At 42.6% G+C, this 18577-nt stretch overlaps 1 protein-coding gene across 5 annotated transcripts in view; it reads left to right on the plus strand.

The window, feature by feature from the left end:
• Positions 1-11159: 11159 nt before the first annotated feature.
• The window catches only part of LOC130291873 (uncharacterized), a 31167-nt gene continuing 23749 nt past the window's right edge, over positions 11160-18577 (plus strand). For 2 of the 5 annotated variants that reach the window (XM_056541295.1, XM_056541297.1), the window contains exons 1-3: positions 11160-11257; positions 13575-13779; positions 17231-17335. In XM_056541295.1, the coding sequence (XP_056397270.1) occupies positions 13773-13779; positions 17231-17335 (112 nt within the window). In that variant the 5' untranslated portion in view covers positions 11160-11257; positions 13575-13772. Of the gene's footprint in view, positions 11258-13540; positions 13780-17230; positions 17380-18577 lie in introns of those variants that run through there. The other 3 variants (XM_056541298.1, XM_056541296.1, XM_056541299.1) reach the window with 3 other exon arrangements.

Below are 18577 nucleotides of genomic sequence, written 5' to 3' on the forward strand. Positions count from 1 at the left end.
TATCTAGTTCTTTCATTTTTTTTATTCATATGTATGTACTGTGTGTCGTATGTTCCATTACATTTTTTTTACATATATTTATTTTATATATTAAAATATTTAAAATATTTCAATATATAATTACTATATGTTTTGTCCATTTCAGTTATAAAAAAATTATAAACAATTAAAATTTACATGTCAATATTATATACATCGTATTTTAAGGGGCATGGAACATCTTGGCTATGAGGAAAGATTAAAGGAATTATGTTTGTGTAGCCTGGCGTTTAATACAGGGTGGGGGGGGGGGGGGGGTATAGGATCAACTTGTTTAAGTATATAAAGGGCCCATACGCAAAATATGGGGAAAAACTGTTCCAGGTAAAACCTCAAAAGACAATGAGGCATCACTCCGTCTGGAGAGAAAAAGGTTTAGTCTCCAGGGACAATGGGGGAGATTTATCAAAACCTGTCTAGAGGAAAAGTTGCTGAGTTGCCCATAGCAACCAATCAAATCGCTTCTTTCCTTTCTGAAAGAGCCTGTGAAAAATGAAAGAAGCGATCTGATTGGTTGCTATGGGCAACTCAGCAACTTTTCCTCTGGACAGGTTTTGATAAATCTCCCCCACTAAGCCTTCTTTACCATTATAAATGTGTATTTATGGAACATTCTACCTCAGGAACTGGTCACTGTAACCGTTGTGGGCTTCATAACAGGGTTAGATACGTTCCTAGAACAAAATAACATTAACCTAGGATCCCCCATCTTGGCATACCCCTTCCCTTCACCTCATTGGTTAAATTTGATTTTTTTTCATCTGTACTAACTATTTAACTATCTGTATATACACTGCTCAAAAAAATTAAGGGAACACTAAGATAACACATCCAAGATCTGAAGGAAATACTTTCGTCTTTACATAATTTTTGTGTGATTTTGTTGTCAGCACATTCAACTATCGATGGAAATCAAATTTACCAACCCCTGGAGGTCTGGATATGGAGTCACTCAAAATCAAAGTGGGAAACCGCACTACAGGCTGATCCAACTTTATGTAATGTCCTTAAAACAAGTCACAATGGGGCTCAGTAGTGTGTGTGGCCTCCACGTGCCCGTATGACCTCCCTACAATGCCTGGGCATGATCCTGGACACACTCCAGCCACATGAGGTCTAGCATTGTCTTGTATTAGGAGGAAGCCAGGGCCAACTGCACCAGCATATGGTCTCACAAGGGTCTGAGGATCTAATCTCGGTACCTAATGGCAGTCAGGCTACCTCTGGCAAGCACATGGAGGGCTGTGCACCCCCCAAAGAAATGCCCCCCCCCCACACCATTACTGACCCACCGCCAAACCGGTCATGCTGGAGGATGTTGCAGGCAGCAGAACGTTCTCTATGGTGTCTCCAGACTGTCATGTGCACAACTCGCATTGATGTGCCATCCTTGATGAGCTGCACAACCGAGCCACTTGTGTGGGTTGTAGACTCCGTCTCATCTACCACTAGAGGGAAAGCACCGACAGCATTCAAAAGTGACCCAAACATCAGCCAGGAAGCATAGGAACCGAGAAGTGGTCTGTGGTCACCACCTGCAGAACCACTCCTTTATTGGGGGGTATTTTGTTAATTGCCTATAATTTCCACCTGTTGTCTGTTCCATGTAAAATTGATTGTCAATCAGTGTTCTTCCTGAGTGGACAGTGGGATTTCACAGAAGTGTCAGTGACTTGGAGTTACATTGTGGTGTTTGTGTTCCCTTTATTTTTTTGAGCAGTGTAAAAGACTCTATTATCCCTGCAAAGCAGCTAAGATCCGAACCTGTTTTTCTGTAGAACAAAATAGATTTTTTGATTGCCAGTATTAGTGAGGCCTAAACTACCTTGTGACTGGTTAGTGGTGTTTAACTCCGCGGTGGCTTTTGGTGATGTGCTGAATATGAGCAAGAAATCTCATTGATCATGAAAACTTCTGTCATGGTGCTGTATTGTAGTCATTGTGTAGAAACATCCATGTGATTGAAATGCCCAGAAGATTTTATTGCTGAGGTTTTCTTTCCAGGGCACCAGATATTTATTTGGAAATCGATGGAGGTCTCAACTTGGATGAATCTTCCCTTCAATTAATGTGAAAGTATATTCCTTGCATTACCATCACTTTATGATTGGTGGGGGGTCTGACCTCTGGGACCCTCCCATCTCACCCCCCTTCACTTAAAGTGGTTCCCCTGCCCCTAGACATCTTCTCCCCTATCCAAAGGATAGGGTATAAAATGTCTGATCGTGGGGGTCCTGCCGCTGGGGACCCTCATGATCTCCCTGCTGCACTCAGCATTCGTTTAGAGCCTCTGGTGCAGCGCTGGAGGCTAGTGGCGTCACGGCCACGCCCCCTCAATCCGTTTTTTTTTGAGGGGTCACTTACATTGAGGGGTGTGGCTGTGGCATGACTGTGATGTCACGAGCCTCCGCCCCGCATAGCCAGTCATTCAGCACAGAGCAAAGTTCGCACCGGATGTCTGGGGTACCGCAGCTGAGATCAAGGGTGTCCCTTTGGATAGGGCAGTGATTCCCAACCCGGCCTGTGACTCATGGCACCGCAGGGGGGAAGGGAAGTATGCATGTATGCTCTTTGCTGCGCGTGTGTGCACACAGTATCCCCCTGCGGCCCAGTGAGTGAGTGCCCTGGCAATGCTCTGCCGGATTCCTGTGCCGGTGTAGTGACCCGTGTCCCAGCATCCCCCTCCCCCGTGCAGCACAGTGATTGAGTGCCCTGGTGGTACCCTGCTGGATTCCCATGTCGGTGTATTGAGCCAGTGTCCCCCTGCGGCGCAGTGATTGAGTGCCCTGCCGGAGCCCTGTGTTGGTGGAAGTTGTGCTGGATTCCCTCGCAGGTGTAGTGAAGAAAAATGGCTTTCTTCAGGTACTGTACCCTTTCCACCCCTCTGTTACCCCTTCTTAACCATGTCCACACTCCCCCAATTCCTGTCACCCATGTCCACCCCCCCCTCTCACCTATGTCCACCTTGTCCATCCCTGTCACACATGTTCACCCCCCCCCAGTCTACCCTGTCTCCCATGTCCACCCCCCCTATTCACCCCTCTGTCCCCCTCTTTTATCATCCTTGTCCACCCTCCTGTCATCCCTGTTCACCCCCATATCTCCTGTTGTTCATTGCCCTGTCCATTCCAGTCACACCCCTCTGACCACCCCCCAGTTTACACGTGTCACCCATGTCCACCTACCCATTCACCCCTTTGTCACTTCTGTCCACCACTCTTTTAACCGTTTAACCAACCGTCATCCATGTTAAGCTTGGCCATCCCCCTATTCACCCCTGTCATCTGTGTCCATACCCCTGTCACCCATGTTCACCCCCATTGTCCACCCCTCTGACCATCCTTGTCCCCCATGTTCACCCCTCCATCCCTTTGTCACCCCTGTCCACCCGTTACCACCTTGTCACTCCTGTCTCCCCCGACGGCCCCGTCACCCATGTACACTACTCTATACCCCTCTGTCTCCCATGTACACCCCTCTGTCACCCATGTACACTCCTCTACACCCCTCTGTCTCCCATGTACACTCCTCTGTCTCCCACGTACACCCTCTATGCCCCCTGTCACCCATGTACACTCCTCTGTACCCATCTGTCACTCCTCTACACCTGTCACCCATGTACACCCCTCTGTCTCCCATGTACACTCCTCTACACCCCTCTGTCACCCATGTACACTCCTCTACACCCCTCTGTCACCCATGTACACTCCTCTACACCCCTCTGTCACCCATGTACACTCCTCTACACCCCTCTGTCACCCATGTACACTCCTCTACACCCCTCTGTCACCCATGTACACTCCTCTACACCCCTCTGTCACCCATGTAAACCCCTTTACGCCCCTGTCTCTTGTAAAAGGGGAATCTGGAGGCTGATGCTGGTAAAGTCCGGAGCCTAATAGGTTTGCAGGTTTAACGGTGAAGAGTTGTGGTTGGAAGAAATGGTGATGATGGCCCCGACCAGATGGAGAAGAGAAGGGAACGACGTTGATCAGTTGTGAGTTGCTGTATAAAGCTGCACTGTAAACTACATCTACCCACAGATAAATAGGTTTTGTGCATTGCGTAATTTTCTATTTTTTTTTTTTTTTTTTTTTTTACTCGTTTCGGCAGGGGTGCCCCGCCAAAATGTGTGTGTTTTTTTAGAGGGGTGCTTCGAGCCGAAAAGGTTGGGAAACACTGGGATAGGGGATAAGATGTATATGGGCGGAGTAACCCTTTAAATGGAGCCATACTTGAGCTCTCCTCACAGTGGGAGGTGGGTGCATCACTGCGCAAAGGAGGTCTGGGGGTTAGTAGGGGTCTGATCTCAAGATGCACAGCTATTTGCCATTACCGGGAATACCCCTTTTAAAGTATCACTCTTTGATAAAATATGAATACAAATAAAATACAATAATAAAATTTAAAAACAGCGCCAAGAAAAACAATTACAAACAAAGGAAACGCAATGTGCAACATTTCGGAATATCATAAAAATGATACATTAGAAATACAGGGTGGGCAATTTATATAGATACACCTTAATAAAATGGGAATTGTTGGTGATATTAACTTCCTGTTTGTGGCCCATTAGTATATGTGAGGGGGGAAACTCTTCAAGATGGGTGGTGACCATGGCGGCCATTTTGAATCCAACTTTTGTTTTTTCCGTAGGAAGAGGGTCATGTGACACATCAAACTTATTGGGAATTTCACAAGAAAAACAATAATGTGCTTGGTTTTAACGTAACTTTATTCTTTCATCAGTTATTTACAAGTTTCTGACCACTTATGAAATGTGTTCAATGTGCTGCCCATTGTGTTGGATTGTCAATGCAACCCTCTTCTCTATATACTGCTATATACTACTATATACACGCAGGAGAAATGCTAGCACAGGCTTCCAGTATCCGTATACACTGCTATATACTACTATATACACCGCAGGAGAAATGCTAGCACAGGCTTCCAGTATCTGTATACACTGCTATATACTACTATATACACCGCAGGAGAAATGCTAGCACAGGCTTCCAGTATCCGTATACACTGCTATATACTACTATATACACCGCAGGAGAAATGCTAGCACAGGCTTCCAGTATCCATATACACTGCTATATACTACTATATACACCGCAGGAGAAATGCTAGCACAGGCTTCCAGTATCCGTATACACTGCTATATACTACTATATACACCGCAGGAGAAATGCTAGCACAGGCTTCCAGTATCCATATTCACTGCTATATACTACTATATACACCGCAGGAGAAATGCTAGCACAGGCTTCCAGTATCCATATACACTGCTATATACTACTATATACACCGCAGGAGAAATGCTAGCACAGGCTTCCAGTATCCGTATACACTGCTATATACTACTATATACACCGCAGGAGAAATGCTAGCACAGGCTTCCAGTATCCATATTCACTGCTATATACTACTATATACACCGCAGGAGAAATGCTAGCACAGGCTTCCAGTATACACTGCTATATACTACTATATACACCGCAGGAGAAATGCTAGCACAGGCTTCCAGTATCCGTATACACTGCTATATACTACTATATACACCGCAGGAGAAATGCTAGCACAGGCTTCCAGTATCCGTATACACTGCTATATACTACTATATACACCGCAGGAGAAATGCTAGCACAGGCTTCCAGTATCCATATACACTGCTATATACTACTATATACACCGCAGGAGAAATGCTAGCACAGGCTTCCAGTATCCGTATACACTGCTATATACTACTATATACACCGCAGGAGAAATGCTAGCACAGGCTTCCAGTATCCATATTCACTGCTATATACTACTATATACACCGCAGGAGAAATGCTAGCACAGGCTTCCAGTATCCATATACACTGCTATATACTACTATATACACCGCAGGAGAAATGCTAGCACAGGCTTCCAGTATCCGTATACACTGCTATATACTACTATATACACCGCAGGAGAAATGCTAGCACAGGCTTCCAGTATCCATATTCACTGCTATATACTACTATATACACCGCAGGAGAAATGCTAGCACAGGCTTCCAGTATACACTGCTATATACTACTATATACACCGCAGGAGAAATGCTAGCACAGGCTTCCAGTATCCGTATACACTGCTATATACTACTATATACACCGCAGGAGAAATGCTAGCACAGGCTTCCAGTATCCATATACACTGCTATATACTACTATATACACCGCAGGAGAAATGCTAGCACAGGCTTCCAGTATACACTGCTATATACTACTATATACACCGCAGGAGAAATGCTAGCACAGGCTTCCAGTATCCGTATACACTGCTATATACTACTATATACACCGCAGGAGAAATGCTAGCACAGGCTTCCAGTATCCATATACACTGCTATATACTACTATATACACCGCAGGAGAAATGCTAGCACAGGCTTCCAGTATCCATAGTTTCAGGTGCTGCACATCTCGTATCTTCACAGCGTAGACAATTGCCTTCAGATGACCCCAAAGATGAAAGTCTAAGGGGGTCAGATCGGGAGACCTTGGGGGCCATTCAACTGGCCCACGACGACCAATCCACTTTCCAGGAAACTGTTCATCTAGGAATGCTATCCAACACAATGGGCAGCACAAGTGGTCAGAAACTTGTAAATAACTCATGACAGAATAAGGTTACATTAAAACCAAGCACATCATTGTTTTTCTTGTGAAATTTCCAATAAGTTTGATGTGTCACATGACCCTCTTCCTATTGAAAAAACAAAAGTTGACTTCAAAATGGCCGCCATGGTCACCACCCATCTTGAAAAGTTTCCCCCTCACATATACTAATGGGCCACAAACAGGAAGTTATATCACCAACCATTCCCATTTTATTAAGGTCTATCCATGTAAAGGGCCCATCCTGTAGATCCATCTGTATGTCTGATACTGAGATTTTTTATTTTATTTATTTAGGTACTTATTTTTGCCTATATAGTGCACTATAGAGAAATATGTAGAAACGATTGTGTGTTCCTTGTGCTTACCTGTTTAAGCTGATCAGGCAGGCATGAGTTTGCAACCACACTGATAGCAATTCCACCTCTGAAATGATTTCCCAATGCTGTCTACTTATCCCATAAATGATTTTGCTTTGCAGAGAGCGAGAGGGTGATGTAGTCTGATCACTACACCTGGTAATCTAATTGGGCTGCTGGTGTTGGAGGCTACGCAGGTGAACTCTAATATTAGACTCATTAGTGGGTTGAGGTCAGTTCACATTATATGCAGTTTTGATGTGTTTTCTTATTCATAGTGTGGTTTTTACATAAATATTGCCATAAGTCATTCACATGTTTATTTTTTATTGCATTCTGGCAGATTTTGATGCGATTTTTCCAGAAACGCTGTAGAAATTTGTAATATAGCACAAAACGCAGCAAAAACTCAATATGTGAACACATCCTCAGAGAAGGTGTGAAACTACTATAGAGCTGTACGATAGAGCTGAAGGGGAGGTTTTTAAATACTAAATATCCTGATCCCATAGGGATTACAGCAGCAGTATACAGATAGAGCTGGAGGGGAGGTGTATAACTACTATATATCCTGATCACACAGAGATAACGGCAACAGTATACAGATATAGCTGGAGGGGAGGTTTATAACTACTATATATCCTGATCCCATAGATAGCAGCAGCAGCAGCAGCAGTATACAGATAGAGCTGGAGGGGAGGTTTATAACTACTATATATCCTGATCCCATGGATAGCAGCAGCAATATACAGATAGTTGAGAGGGGAGGAATCAGATGTCATCCTGTAGTTCACCGGAAGTTAACCACTTCCTTTTACACATTAAGCCCTGTGATTTTCTGTGGGTCAGACTTTTGACCAAGTGACCCAGTTACAGTAATGAAACCGTGGACGCAGCTGTGCTGGAATAAAACATATGGCGCTGTAGGAAAAGTGATAGTGAGTGTGCATGATATGGCGGGAAAAAAGCCATGAGTGCTTCTTTAACAGTATCAGATCAGTGCACCTTACATAGGGAATTTTAGAAGATGGACATAAGGTAAGGCCATGGTCAGACGGCCCGTAAATGCAGCCCCTTTTTCTAATTTCTTACCCCCCCCACACACACATCCATCACCCATACATGATCATCTTTACTTTTAATTTCCTCACATTTCTGTATCCAATAGCTCTGGATGTAAGCTTATTTCCGATCACCACAAACAAATCCGTTGGCTGTCCGGGCATGCTGGGAGTTGTAGTTTATCAATGTCTGGAGGGCCACAGTTTGGAGACTACTGGGCTAAGCTGGAAAAATTGGGTCATCTGATCCTTTGCTTGTAATCCAGGCAGGACTTTGCAATCTTTGCCTGCTTCTCTCTTCAGAACCCGGTCGATAAAATTTTTTAGGCTTTTGTCAAAACTTTTATTATTATTTATTATTTAAATTTATTAAATGTATTAATTAATTTATTTAATTATTATTTTTATTTTTTTATTAACAGGTACACTTTAAAGGGGTACTCCGCTGCTCAATGTTTGGAACAAACTGTCCCGGCGCCAGGAGCTCGTGATGTCATAGCCACGCCCCACCCCCTCAATGCAAGTCTATGGGAGGGGGCGTGACAGCCGTCACGCCCCCTCCCATAGACTTGCATTGAGGGGGCTATGACGTTACAAGCTCTCGGTGCCGCCTCCAGTGTTCGGAACAGTTTGTTCCAAACGCTGAGCAGCGGAGTACCCCTTTAAATATTTTCATGGTTACATACCCTGCTGTGGTTTTCATAATTCTTTTCCTGACCACCAGATGGCACTAGCAGCCTATAGTATGCCTGAGCCGCCCCCCCCCGGCCGTTGTGTTCAGGTAGATTACCTAATTCCTGTGCTAGTCAATGTTCAAGCTACTTGCACTTCCCTATATGTTTTTTAATATTTAAATTCAGATAAATATAAACATATTAATGATCATAAAAATATGAATGTCAATTTTTCTCAGAATAGGTACTGTAAGATAATTATATATAATTTTTATTACAGTAGACAGTAAAATATGGTATTAATCACACTTATTGTTTGTATACGTACGTATTATATACTGGATGTCACCTTTAATGTGGGCTTCACTGCAGTCCTCGCGACTTCAGTTTCTCACCTTCTGGGTAGCTTCGCCATGATACTTGAGTCTACGTGGGAGTCAATTGTTCTCAGATGACCTGGTTTCTGCTCTGTTTGGGTGGTACCAGTGTTGCTGGGTGACCTGTATGTAGGTGTTTGGTATGAGGTTATCTATTGGTTCTTATGCCTAAAACAAAGTGTTTCCCAACCAGGGTGCCTCCAGCTGTTGCAAAACTACAACTCCCAGCATGCCCGGACAGCCGTTGGCTCATTTTTTCCTTCCATACTTTCCTTATTTTGATATAAAGGGGAAGGTTTTCTAAGCTGCACGATGGGCATAGAGATATATATATATATATATATATATATATATAAATAGAGAGAGGTGTGTGTATATGTGTATATATATAATATATATATATAGGGCTGCACGATATATCGCAAAAGCAATCGAATCGCCATTTTTGCTTTTTGCGATATGGCCCCCCGGGAAAACATGTGATTATCTGCTCGGGCTGGCTTCCGTGGCAGGGGCCGGCCAGAGCAAGTAAAAACTAATTTAAATACTAAAAGTCAGTGTTTCCCAACCAGGGAGCCTCCAGTTGTTGCAAAACTATAACTCTTAGCATGTCCGGACCGGTAAAAAGTCCAGGCATGCTGGGAGTAGTAGTTTCACAACAGCTGGAGGCACCCTGCTAGAAAAACACTGAGCTAAGGGCGCAGAGAGAATAATAAAAAAAAACTTCTGCTTACCTAGTCCCGGTCCCTGCAGATTCGTCTCCGTGCGCTCCGGAGTTTCCTCTCTTCTTAGTACAGGGTGAAGGACCTTTCCCTTTTCAGCCAATCACTGGCCGCAGTGGTGTCACGTGTCAAGCCAGTGATTGGCTGATGGGGAAAGGTCTTGTACTGCAGCAATACACTAGGTTTCCCGGGTCCCGCGGAAGATTTGAAATCCGCTCGGGAAACCCAGTGTATTACTGCAGTACAAGAATGAGACAGGAGGGGGAAATGTGACAAGGGGAGATGTGAAATAGGCGGTGGGCAAAAAATGGGTAGGTAGATGTGAAATGGAGGCGATTGGATATTTAGGCCCAAAATCGCAATCGCACATTTTCCCCATATCGTGCATTCGGGCATGCTGGCAGTTGTAGTTTTGCAACAGCTGGAGGCACCCTGGTTGAGAAACACTGTTCTAAGCTGATTTGTGACAAGAGCAAAGTTAAAGGGGTACTCTGGTGGAAAACATTTTTTTTAAATCAACTGGTGCCAGAAAGTGAAACAGATTTGTAAATGACTTCTATTAAAAAAAAAACTTAACCCTTCCAGTACTTCTTAGCAGCTGTATGCTACAAAGGAAATTCTTTGCTTTTTGAATGAATGTTTTGTCTTGTCCACAGTGCTCTTTGCTGACACCTCTGTCCATGTCAGGAACTGTCCAGAGCAGCATAAGTATGCTTTGGGGATTTTCTCCTGCTCTGGACAGTTCCTGATACGGACAGAGGTGTCAGCAGAGAGCACTGTGGACAAGACAAAAAAGAAATTAAAAAAGAAAAGAATTTCCTCCTTAGTATACAGCTGCTAATAAGTACTGGAAGGGTAAAGATTTTATAATAGAAGTCATTTACAAATCTGTTAAACTTTCTGGCACCAGTTCATTTAAAAAAAAATGTTTTCCACCAGAGTACCCCTTAAAGATCTGTACTGGAGACAATTTTGGTTGTTACTCGCTACCTCAGGAGCAGATATCTGAGCTTTGTAGTAAAATATTAACAAATCCTTAAACGGTATTGTCATGTCTGTACATGAAGGCTGGAGATGCTTCATCAGTTCTGCCGCCCAGTCCCGCTGCGCAGGAGGGTTAACTCCTTCAGTCCCTGTGCTATAACCTGATGGCACCACCTGTAATAGAGAAGACTATGCTGCTATCCTCTACATGTGTCTGGGTTACACCCATAGGAGTAGATTAGGGAGTTGCATGTAATATACATCTATGATTAAATCTGTTCCTTTTATAGGTTGGAATAGACACCAGCTGTGGAGGTCATCTTGTTCCATAAGGGTTTTCTATCGTCCCATAAGATGGCACACGTTGTTTTATGATTTCCTGAGTCTGGTACGTCAATAGCAGAATTTTTTGGAAGATTGTGTCCATTAGGAGGTCTCTTGGATTTTAACACCGTGTTCATGGGGGTAGAGAGTCAATAATGTGGTGTCCACAGGGGTAGAGGGTCTATAGCAAGGTGTTCATGGGGTATAGAGGGTATATAACATGGTGGTCATGGCGGTAGAGGGTCTATAACATGGTGTTCATGGGGTATAGAGGGTATATAACATGGTGGTCATGGCGGTAGAGGGTCTATAACATGGTGGTCATGGCGGTAGAGGGTCTATAACATGGTGTTCATGGGGTATAGAGGGTATATAACATGGTGGTCATGGCGGTAGAGGGTCTATAACATGGTGGTCATGGCGATAGAGGGTCTATAACATGGTGTTCATGGGGTATAGAGGGTATATAACATGGTGGTCATGGCGTTAGAGGGTCTATAATACAATGTTCATGAGGGGAGATGGTCAATAACACAGTGTCTATGGGGGTCTATATAAAAGGTCTATAACATGGTGTCCGTGGAGGTAGGGGGTTTATCACAAAGTGTTGATGAGGGTAGAGGATCCATATTCTGTTATCTATGGCAGTAGAGGGTCTAAAATACATGGGGTAGTGGGCCTATAATTTTGTATCCATGGTGGTAGAGAGTCTATAATATGGTGTCCATGGAGGGTAAAGGGGCTATAATATTGTGTCCATGGAGGGTAAAGGGGCTATAATACTGTGTCCATGGAGGTAGTGGGCCTATAATACCGTGTCCATGGGGGTAGTGGGCCTATAATATTGTGTCCATGGGGGTAGTGGGCCTATAATACCGTGTCCATGGGGGTAGTGGGCCTATAATTCCGTGTCCATGGGGGTAGTGGGCCTATAATACCGTGTCCATGGGGTAGAGGGTCTATAATACTGTGTCCATGGGGGTAGTGGGCCTATAATACTGTGTTCATGGGGGTAGAGGGTCTATAATACTGTGTCCATGGGGGTAGAGGGCCTATAATATTGTGTCCATGGGGGTAGTGGGCCTATAATACCGTGTCCATGGGGTAGTGGGCCTATAATACTGTGTCCATGGGGTAGTAAGCCTATAATACTGTGTCCATGGGGGTAGTGGGCCTATAATATTATGTCCATGGGGGTAGTGGGCCTATAATATTGTGTCCATGGGGGTATTGGCCTTATAATATTGTGTCCATGGGGAAGAGGGTCTATAATACTGTGTCCATGGGGGTAGAGGGTCTATAATATTGTGTCCATGGGGGTAGTGGGCCTATAATACTGTGTCCATGGGGTAGTGGGCCTATAATTCTGTGTCCATGGGGGTAGTGGGCCTATAATTCTGTGTCCATGGGGGTAGTGGGCCTATAATACTGTCCATGGGGGTAGTGTGCCTATAATGCTGTTTCCATGGGGTAGTGGGCCTATAATGCTGTTTCCATGGGGTAGTGGGCCTATAATACTGTTTCCATGGGGTAGTGGGCCTATAATACTGTGTCCATGGGGTAGTGGGCCTATAATACTGTGTCCATGGGGTAGTGGGCCTATAATACTGTCCATGGGGGTAGTGGGCCTATAATACTGTCCATGGGGGTAGTGGGCCTATAATACTGTCCATGGGGGTAGTGGGCATATAATACTGTGTCCATGGGGGTAGAGGGCCTATAATACTGTTTCCATGGGGTAGTGGGCCTATAATACTGTGTCCATGGGAGTAGTGGGCCTATAATACTGTATCCATGGGGGTAGTGGGCCTATAATACTGTTTCCATGGGGTAGTGGGCCTATAATACTGTGTCCATGGGAGTAGTGGGCCCATAATACTGTATCCATGGGGGTAGTGGGCCTATAATACTGTGTCCATGGGAGTAGTGGGCCCATAATACTGTATCCATGGTGGTAGTGGGCCTATAATACTGTGTCCATGGGAGTAGTGGGCCCATAATACTGTATCCATGGGGGTAGACAGTCTATAATACAGTGTCCATGGGGGTAGTGGGCCTATAATACTGTGTCCATGGGGGTAGTGGGCCTATAATACTGTGTGCATGGGGGTAGTGGGTCTATAATACTGTGTCCATGGGGGTAGACAGCCTATAATACAGTGTCCATGGGGGTCGCCATAAATAATCCTGGATAAAATAGCCCTGCATGCAGCACTACGGTAACACGCCATGATGGAAACCTGTCATGTGACAGATCAGCTTCAATGACAGAGCAGAATAATGGAAAGAGAAAGACAGATGTGAACGTGACCCTAGTATAAGAAGTATAATTGTATAATAAGTAAATGTAGTATTAAAGAAATTCCAATGATTTGATGTAGAGGGCAGCGGGGGAGCAGATCATTAACAGATGCAAATCAGCGTAACACGCGACTGACCATGTGTGGCGCCGAGTCTAAGCGTTACCCCTGGAGACTATGTGGGAGACCCAGTATGATGTTAGTCTGACCTGCCCCTAGTTATCATCTCAACCTCCATCAAGTCATTCAGGCGGTATCTGTGCTCCTCGAGCCGACAACATGAACGGTATGTTATATAATACCGCCTGTATACACAGCACTAGAAGGGAATATGTATAGAATGTATCTACAGGTGATTGTATGTGATTATACTACAATGTATCTACAGATGGTGTATGTGATTGTATGTGATTATACTACAATGTATCTATAGGTGGTGGAGGTGATTGTATGTGATTATACTACAATGTATCTATAGGTGGTGGAGGTGATTGTTCTATATATATATATATATATATATATATATATATATATATAATGTATCTACAGGTGGTGTATGTGATTATACTACAATGTATCTATAGGTGGTGGATGTGATTGTATGTGATTATACTACAATGTATCTATAGGTGGTGGATGTGATTGTTCTATATATATATATATATATATATATATATATATATATATATATATAATGTATCTACAGGGGGTGTATGTGATTGTATGTGATTATACTACAATGTATCTATAGGTGGTGTATGTGATTGTATGTGATTATACTACAATGTATCTATAGGTGGTGGAGGTGATTGTATGTGATTATACTACAATGTATCTACAGATGGTGTATGTGATTGTATGTGATTATACTACAATGTATCTATAGGTGGTGGATGTGATTGTATGTGATTATACTACAATGTATCTATAGGTGGTGGATGTGATTGTTCTATATATATATATATATATATATATATATATAGAATGTATCTACAGGGGGTGTATGTGATTGTATGTGATTATACTACAATGTATCTATAGGTGGTGGATGTGATTGTATGTGATTATACTACAATGTATCTATAGGTGGTGGATGTGATTGTTCTATATATATATATATATATATATATATATATAATGTATCTACAGGGGGTGTATGTGATTGTATGTGATTATACTACAATGTATCTATAGGTGGTGGATGTGATTGTTCTATATATATATATATATATATATATATATAATGTATCTACAGGGGGTGTATGTGATTGTATGTGATTATACTACAATGTATCTATAGGTGGTGGAGGTGATTGTTCTATATATATATATATATATATATATATATATATAATGTATCTACAGGTGGTGTATGTGATTATACTACAATGTATCTATAGGTGGTGGATGTGATTGTATGTGATTATACTACAATGTATCTATAGGTGGTGGATGTGATTGTATGTGATTATACTACAATGTATCTATAGGTGGTGGAGGTGATTGTTCTATATATATATATATATACATATATATATGTGATTGTTTATATGAATGTATATAATATATCTACAGGTGGTATATATGATGTATGGTGCATGCTATTGCTTATATGTATATATGTATGTATATATAATGTATCTACAGGTGGTGAATGTGATTTGTTTATATATATGTATACAATGTATCTACAGGTGATGTATGTGATTGTTTATACATACAGTCGGGCAAAAAAGTATTTAGTCAGCCACCAATTGTGCAAGTTCTCCCACTTAAAAAGCTGAGAGTTCTGTAATTTTCATCATAGGTTATAACCTCATCTATGAGAGACAGAATGAGAAAAAAAATCCATAAAATCACATTGATCTTTAAAGAATTTATTTGCAGATTATGGTGGAAAAGTATTTGATAACAAAGTAACAAAAGTTGATGTCAATACTTTGTTATATACCCTTTTACCCTTTGTTGGCAATGACAGAGGTCAAACGTTTTCTGTAAGTCTTCACAAGGTTTTTACACACTGTTGCTGGTATTTTGGCCCATTCCTCCATGCAGATCTCCTCTAGAGCAGTGATGTTTTGGGGCTGTTGCTGGGCAACACTGACTTTCAACTCCCTCCAAAGGTTTTCTATGGGGTTGAGATCTGGAGACTGGCTAGGCCACTCCAGGATCTTGAAATGCTTCTTATTAAGCCACTCCTTCCTTGCCCGGGTGGTGTGTTTGGGATCATTGTCATGCTGAAAGACCCAGCCAAGTTTCATCTTCAATGCCCTTGCTGATAGAATGAAGTTTTCACTCAAAATCTCACAATACATGTCCCCATTCATTCTTTCCTTTTACACGGATCAGTCATCCTGGTCCCTTTGCAGAAAAACGTCCCCAAAGCATGATGTTTCCACCCCATGCTTCACAGTAGGTATGGTGTTCTTTGGATGCAACTCAGCATTCTTTCTCCTCCAAACACGACGAGTTGAGTTTTTACCAGAAAGTTCTACTTTGGTTTCATCTGACCATATGAGATTCTCCCAATCCTCTTCTGGATCATCCAAATGTTCTCTAGCAAACTTCAGACAGGACCAGGCATGTACTGGCTTAAGCAGGGGGACATGTCTGGCACTGCATGATTTGAGTCCCTGGCAGCGTAGTGTGTTACTGATGGTAGCCTTTGTCACTTTGGTCCCAGCTCTCTGCAGGTCATTCACTAGGTCCCCCCATGTGGTTTTGGGAGTTCTGCTCACCGTTCGTGTGATCATTTTAACACCACGGGGTGAGATCTTGCCTGGAGCCCCAGATTGAGGGAGATTATCAGTGGTCTTGTATGTCTTCCATTTTGTAATAATTGCTCCCACAGTTGATTTCTTCACACCAAGCTGCTTGCCTATTGCAGATTCATTCTTCCCAGCCTGGTGCAGGTCTACAATTTTGTTTCTGGTGTCCTTCGACAGCTCTTTGGTCTTGGCCATAGTGGAGTTTGGAGTGTGACTGTTTGAGGTTGTGGACAGGTGTCTTTTATACTGATAAGTCAAAACAGGAGCCATTAACACAGGTAATGAGTGGAGGACAGAGGAGACTCTTAAAGAAGAAGTTACAGGTCTGTGAGAGTCAGAAATCTTGCTTGTTTGTAGGTGACCAAATACTTATTTTCCACTATAATTTGCAAATAAATTCCTTAAAAATCAGACAATGTAATTTTATGGATTTTTTTTCTCATTATGTCTCTCATAGTTGAGGTTATAACCTATGATGAAAATTACAGAACTCTCATATCTTTTAAGTGGGAGAATTTGCACAATTGGCGGCTGACTAAATACTTTTTTGCCCCACTGTGTGTATGTGTGTGTATATAATGTATCTACAGGTGGTGTATATGAATGTTTATTTATATAGGTATAGAATGTAGCTACAGATGGTGTATGTGTTAATTTTTGTGTAAGTATGTGATGCATCTATACGTGGTGTATGTGATTGTTTTTATATATATATATATATATATATATATATATAGAGAGAGAGAGAGAGAGAGAGAGAGAGAGAGAGATAAACAAACAATCATGTATCTACAGGTGGTTTATGTGATTGTTTATATATATATATATATATATATATATATATATATGGGCTTATTATATAATGTATCTACAGGTCATATATGTCATTTATGTATGTGATTGTTGTATGATGTATGTACAAGTGATATTCCACAAAGATTCATTCTTTCATTTTTGTTTTTATTTCAGTCTTTCCTGCATTACTTCTATTCTGGGGATTGCTGCCGGGCTCACGAGCTACCTGCACCACAGCCTATGGGGATAAGATCCGCTACTGCAAGGCTTTTCAGACTGGTACAGGAAGCTTGTCACTTCTGGTTTACATTTAATGCTGCTTGGTTTGTACCATCTCTTGGTGATAAATGTTCCCGTCATTAGAAAAAAAAAAGTTTGATAATTTATAGAATTTTTATTGGTCGGGGTCTGAGTGTTGAGACACCGACCGATCAGTAGAAGGATCTGGGAGAAGTCCACGCTTGGTATGTTCTCTCGGCTCTGTGTCACATGACCAGGATTTATTCCAAATGTAAATCTATAGGACCATCCTATTCACATGGACACAGAGCGGGGGAAAGAAGTGTGCGGCAGCTGGTTCTACCGACCGGCCGGGGTCTTAGACTAGACTTCAACTGATAAAAAACTTTTTATAATAAGACAGTTACACTTTATCGGTATGAGAAGTGACAGACGTCCCCACCATTTAAAGTGTACCCGTCGGATCCAACAAAATTTTTTTTTTTTTAATATATCACTCAGCACCTAATTCTGACCATGTACATCTAATTTTTATGTGTCTAGCACCTTTTATTAATTTTTTTATTACACTTTTAATTTAGCTCACTAGTCTGAATTCCTCTCAAAGGGAGGGGGTGTGGCCTCACTGTGCAGGTCTCCGCCCCCTCCCTCAGTATGCGGTCTTCTCACATCTCCCCTAGCATTAGCAAAACTACAACTCCCAGCATGTCCTCACTGACAGTAGCCGGACACAAGCTGACAGTGGGAGGATTTTTCCTCCAGCTGTGATTCCTGCACTCACAGCTGTCAATCAAGGAAGTGTGTCCATGACATAGGTGATGACTCATGGACACAGCAGGACTAGTATGTGTCCAAGCAGGTAGGGGGGGCAGTTGTTTGACTGGCTTTTTCAGTATGAAATACTGAAAATTTTCTAATGAAAGCAACTACAAAACCTGTTGGTTATACATGCTTTACAACATATCAGAAGTTTTTGTATCTGACGGTGCCCATTTAAGTAGTTACACTTTTATGATGTGTTACGGTTTATTTGATTTACAGAATTGCAGTAAGAGCATACAGCAGGGGTCTCAAACTGTGGCCCTTCAGATGTTGCAAAACTTCAACTCCCAGCATGCCCGGACAGCCAACGGCTGTCCGGGCATGCTGGGAGTTGAATTTTTGCAAAATCTGGACGGCCGCAGTTTGAGACCACTGCCGTAAAGACGATTAAAGATGAATTAACCCTTATGGTCCCAGTGAGAGAGTAATGGAGAATAATCTGGTCTTGTCCAATGAGTA

This window comes from Hyla sarda, chromosome 9 (genome assembly GCF_029499605.1).
Source record: "Hyla sarda isolate aHylSar1 chromosome 9, aHylSar1.hap1, whole genome shotgun sequence".
In the NCBI taxonomy this organism is placed as follows: domain Eukaryota; kingdom Metazoa; phylum Chordata; class Amphibia; order Anura; family Hylidae; genus Hyla; species Hyla sarda.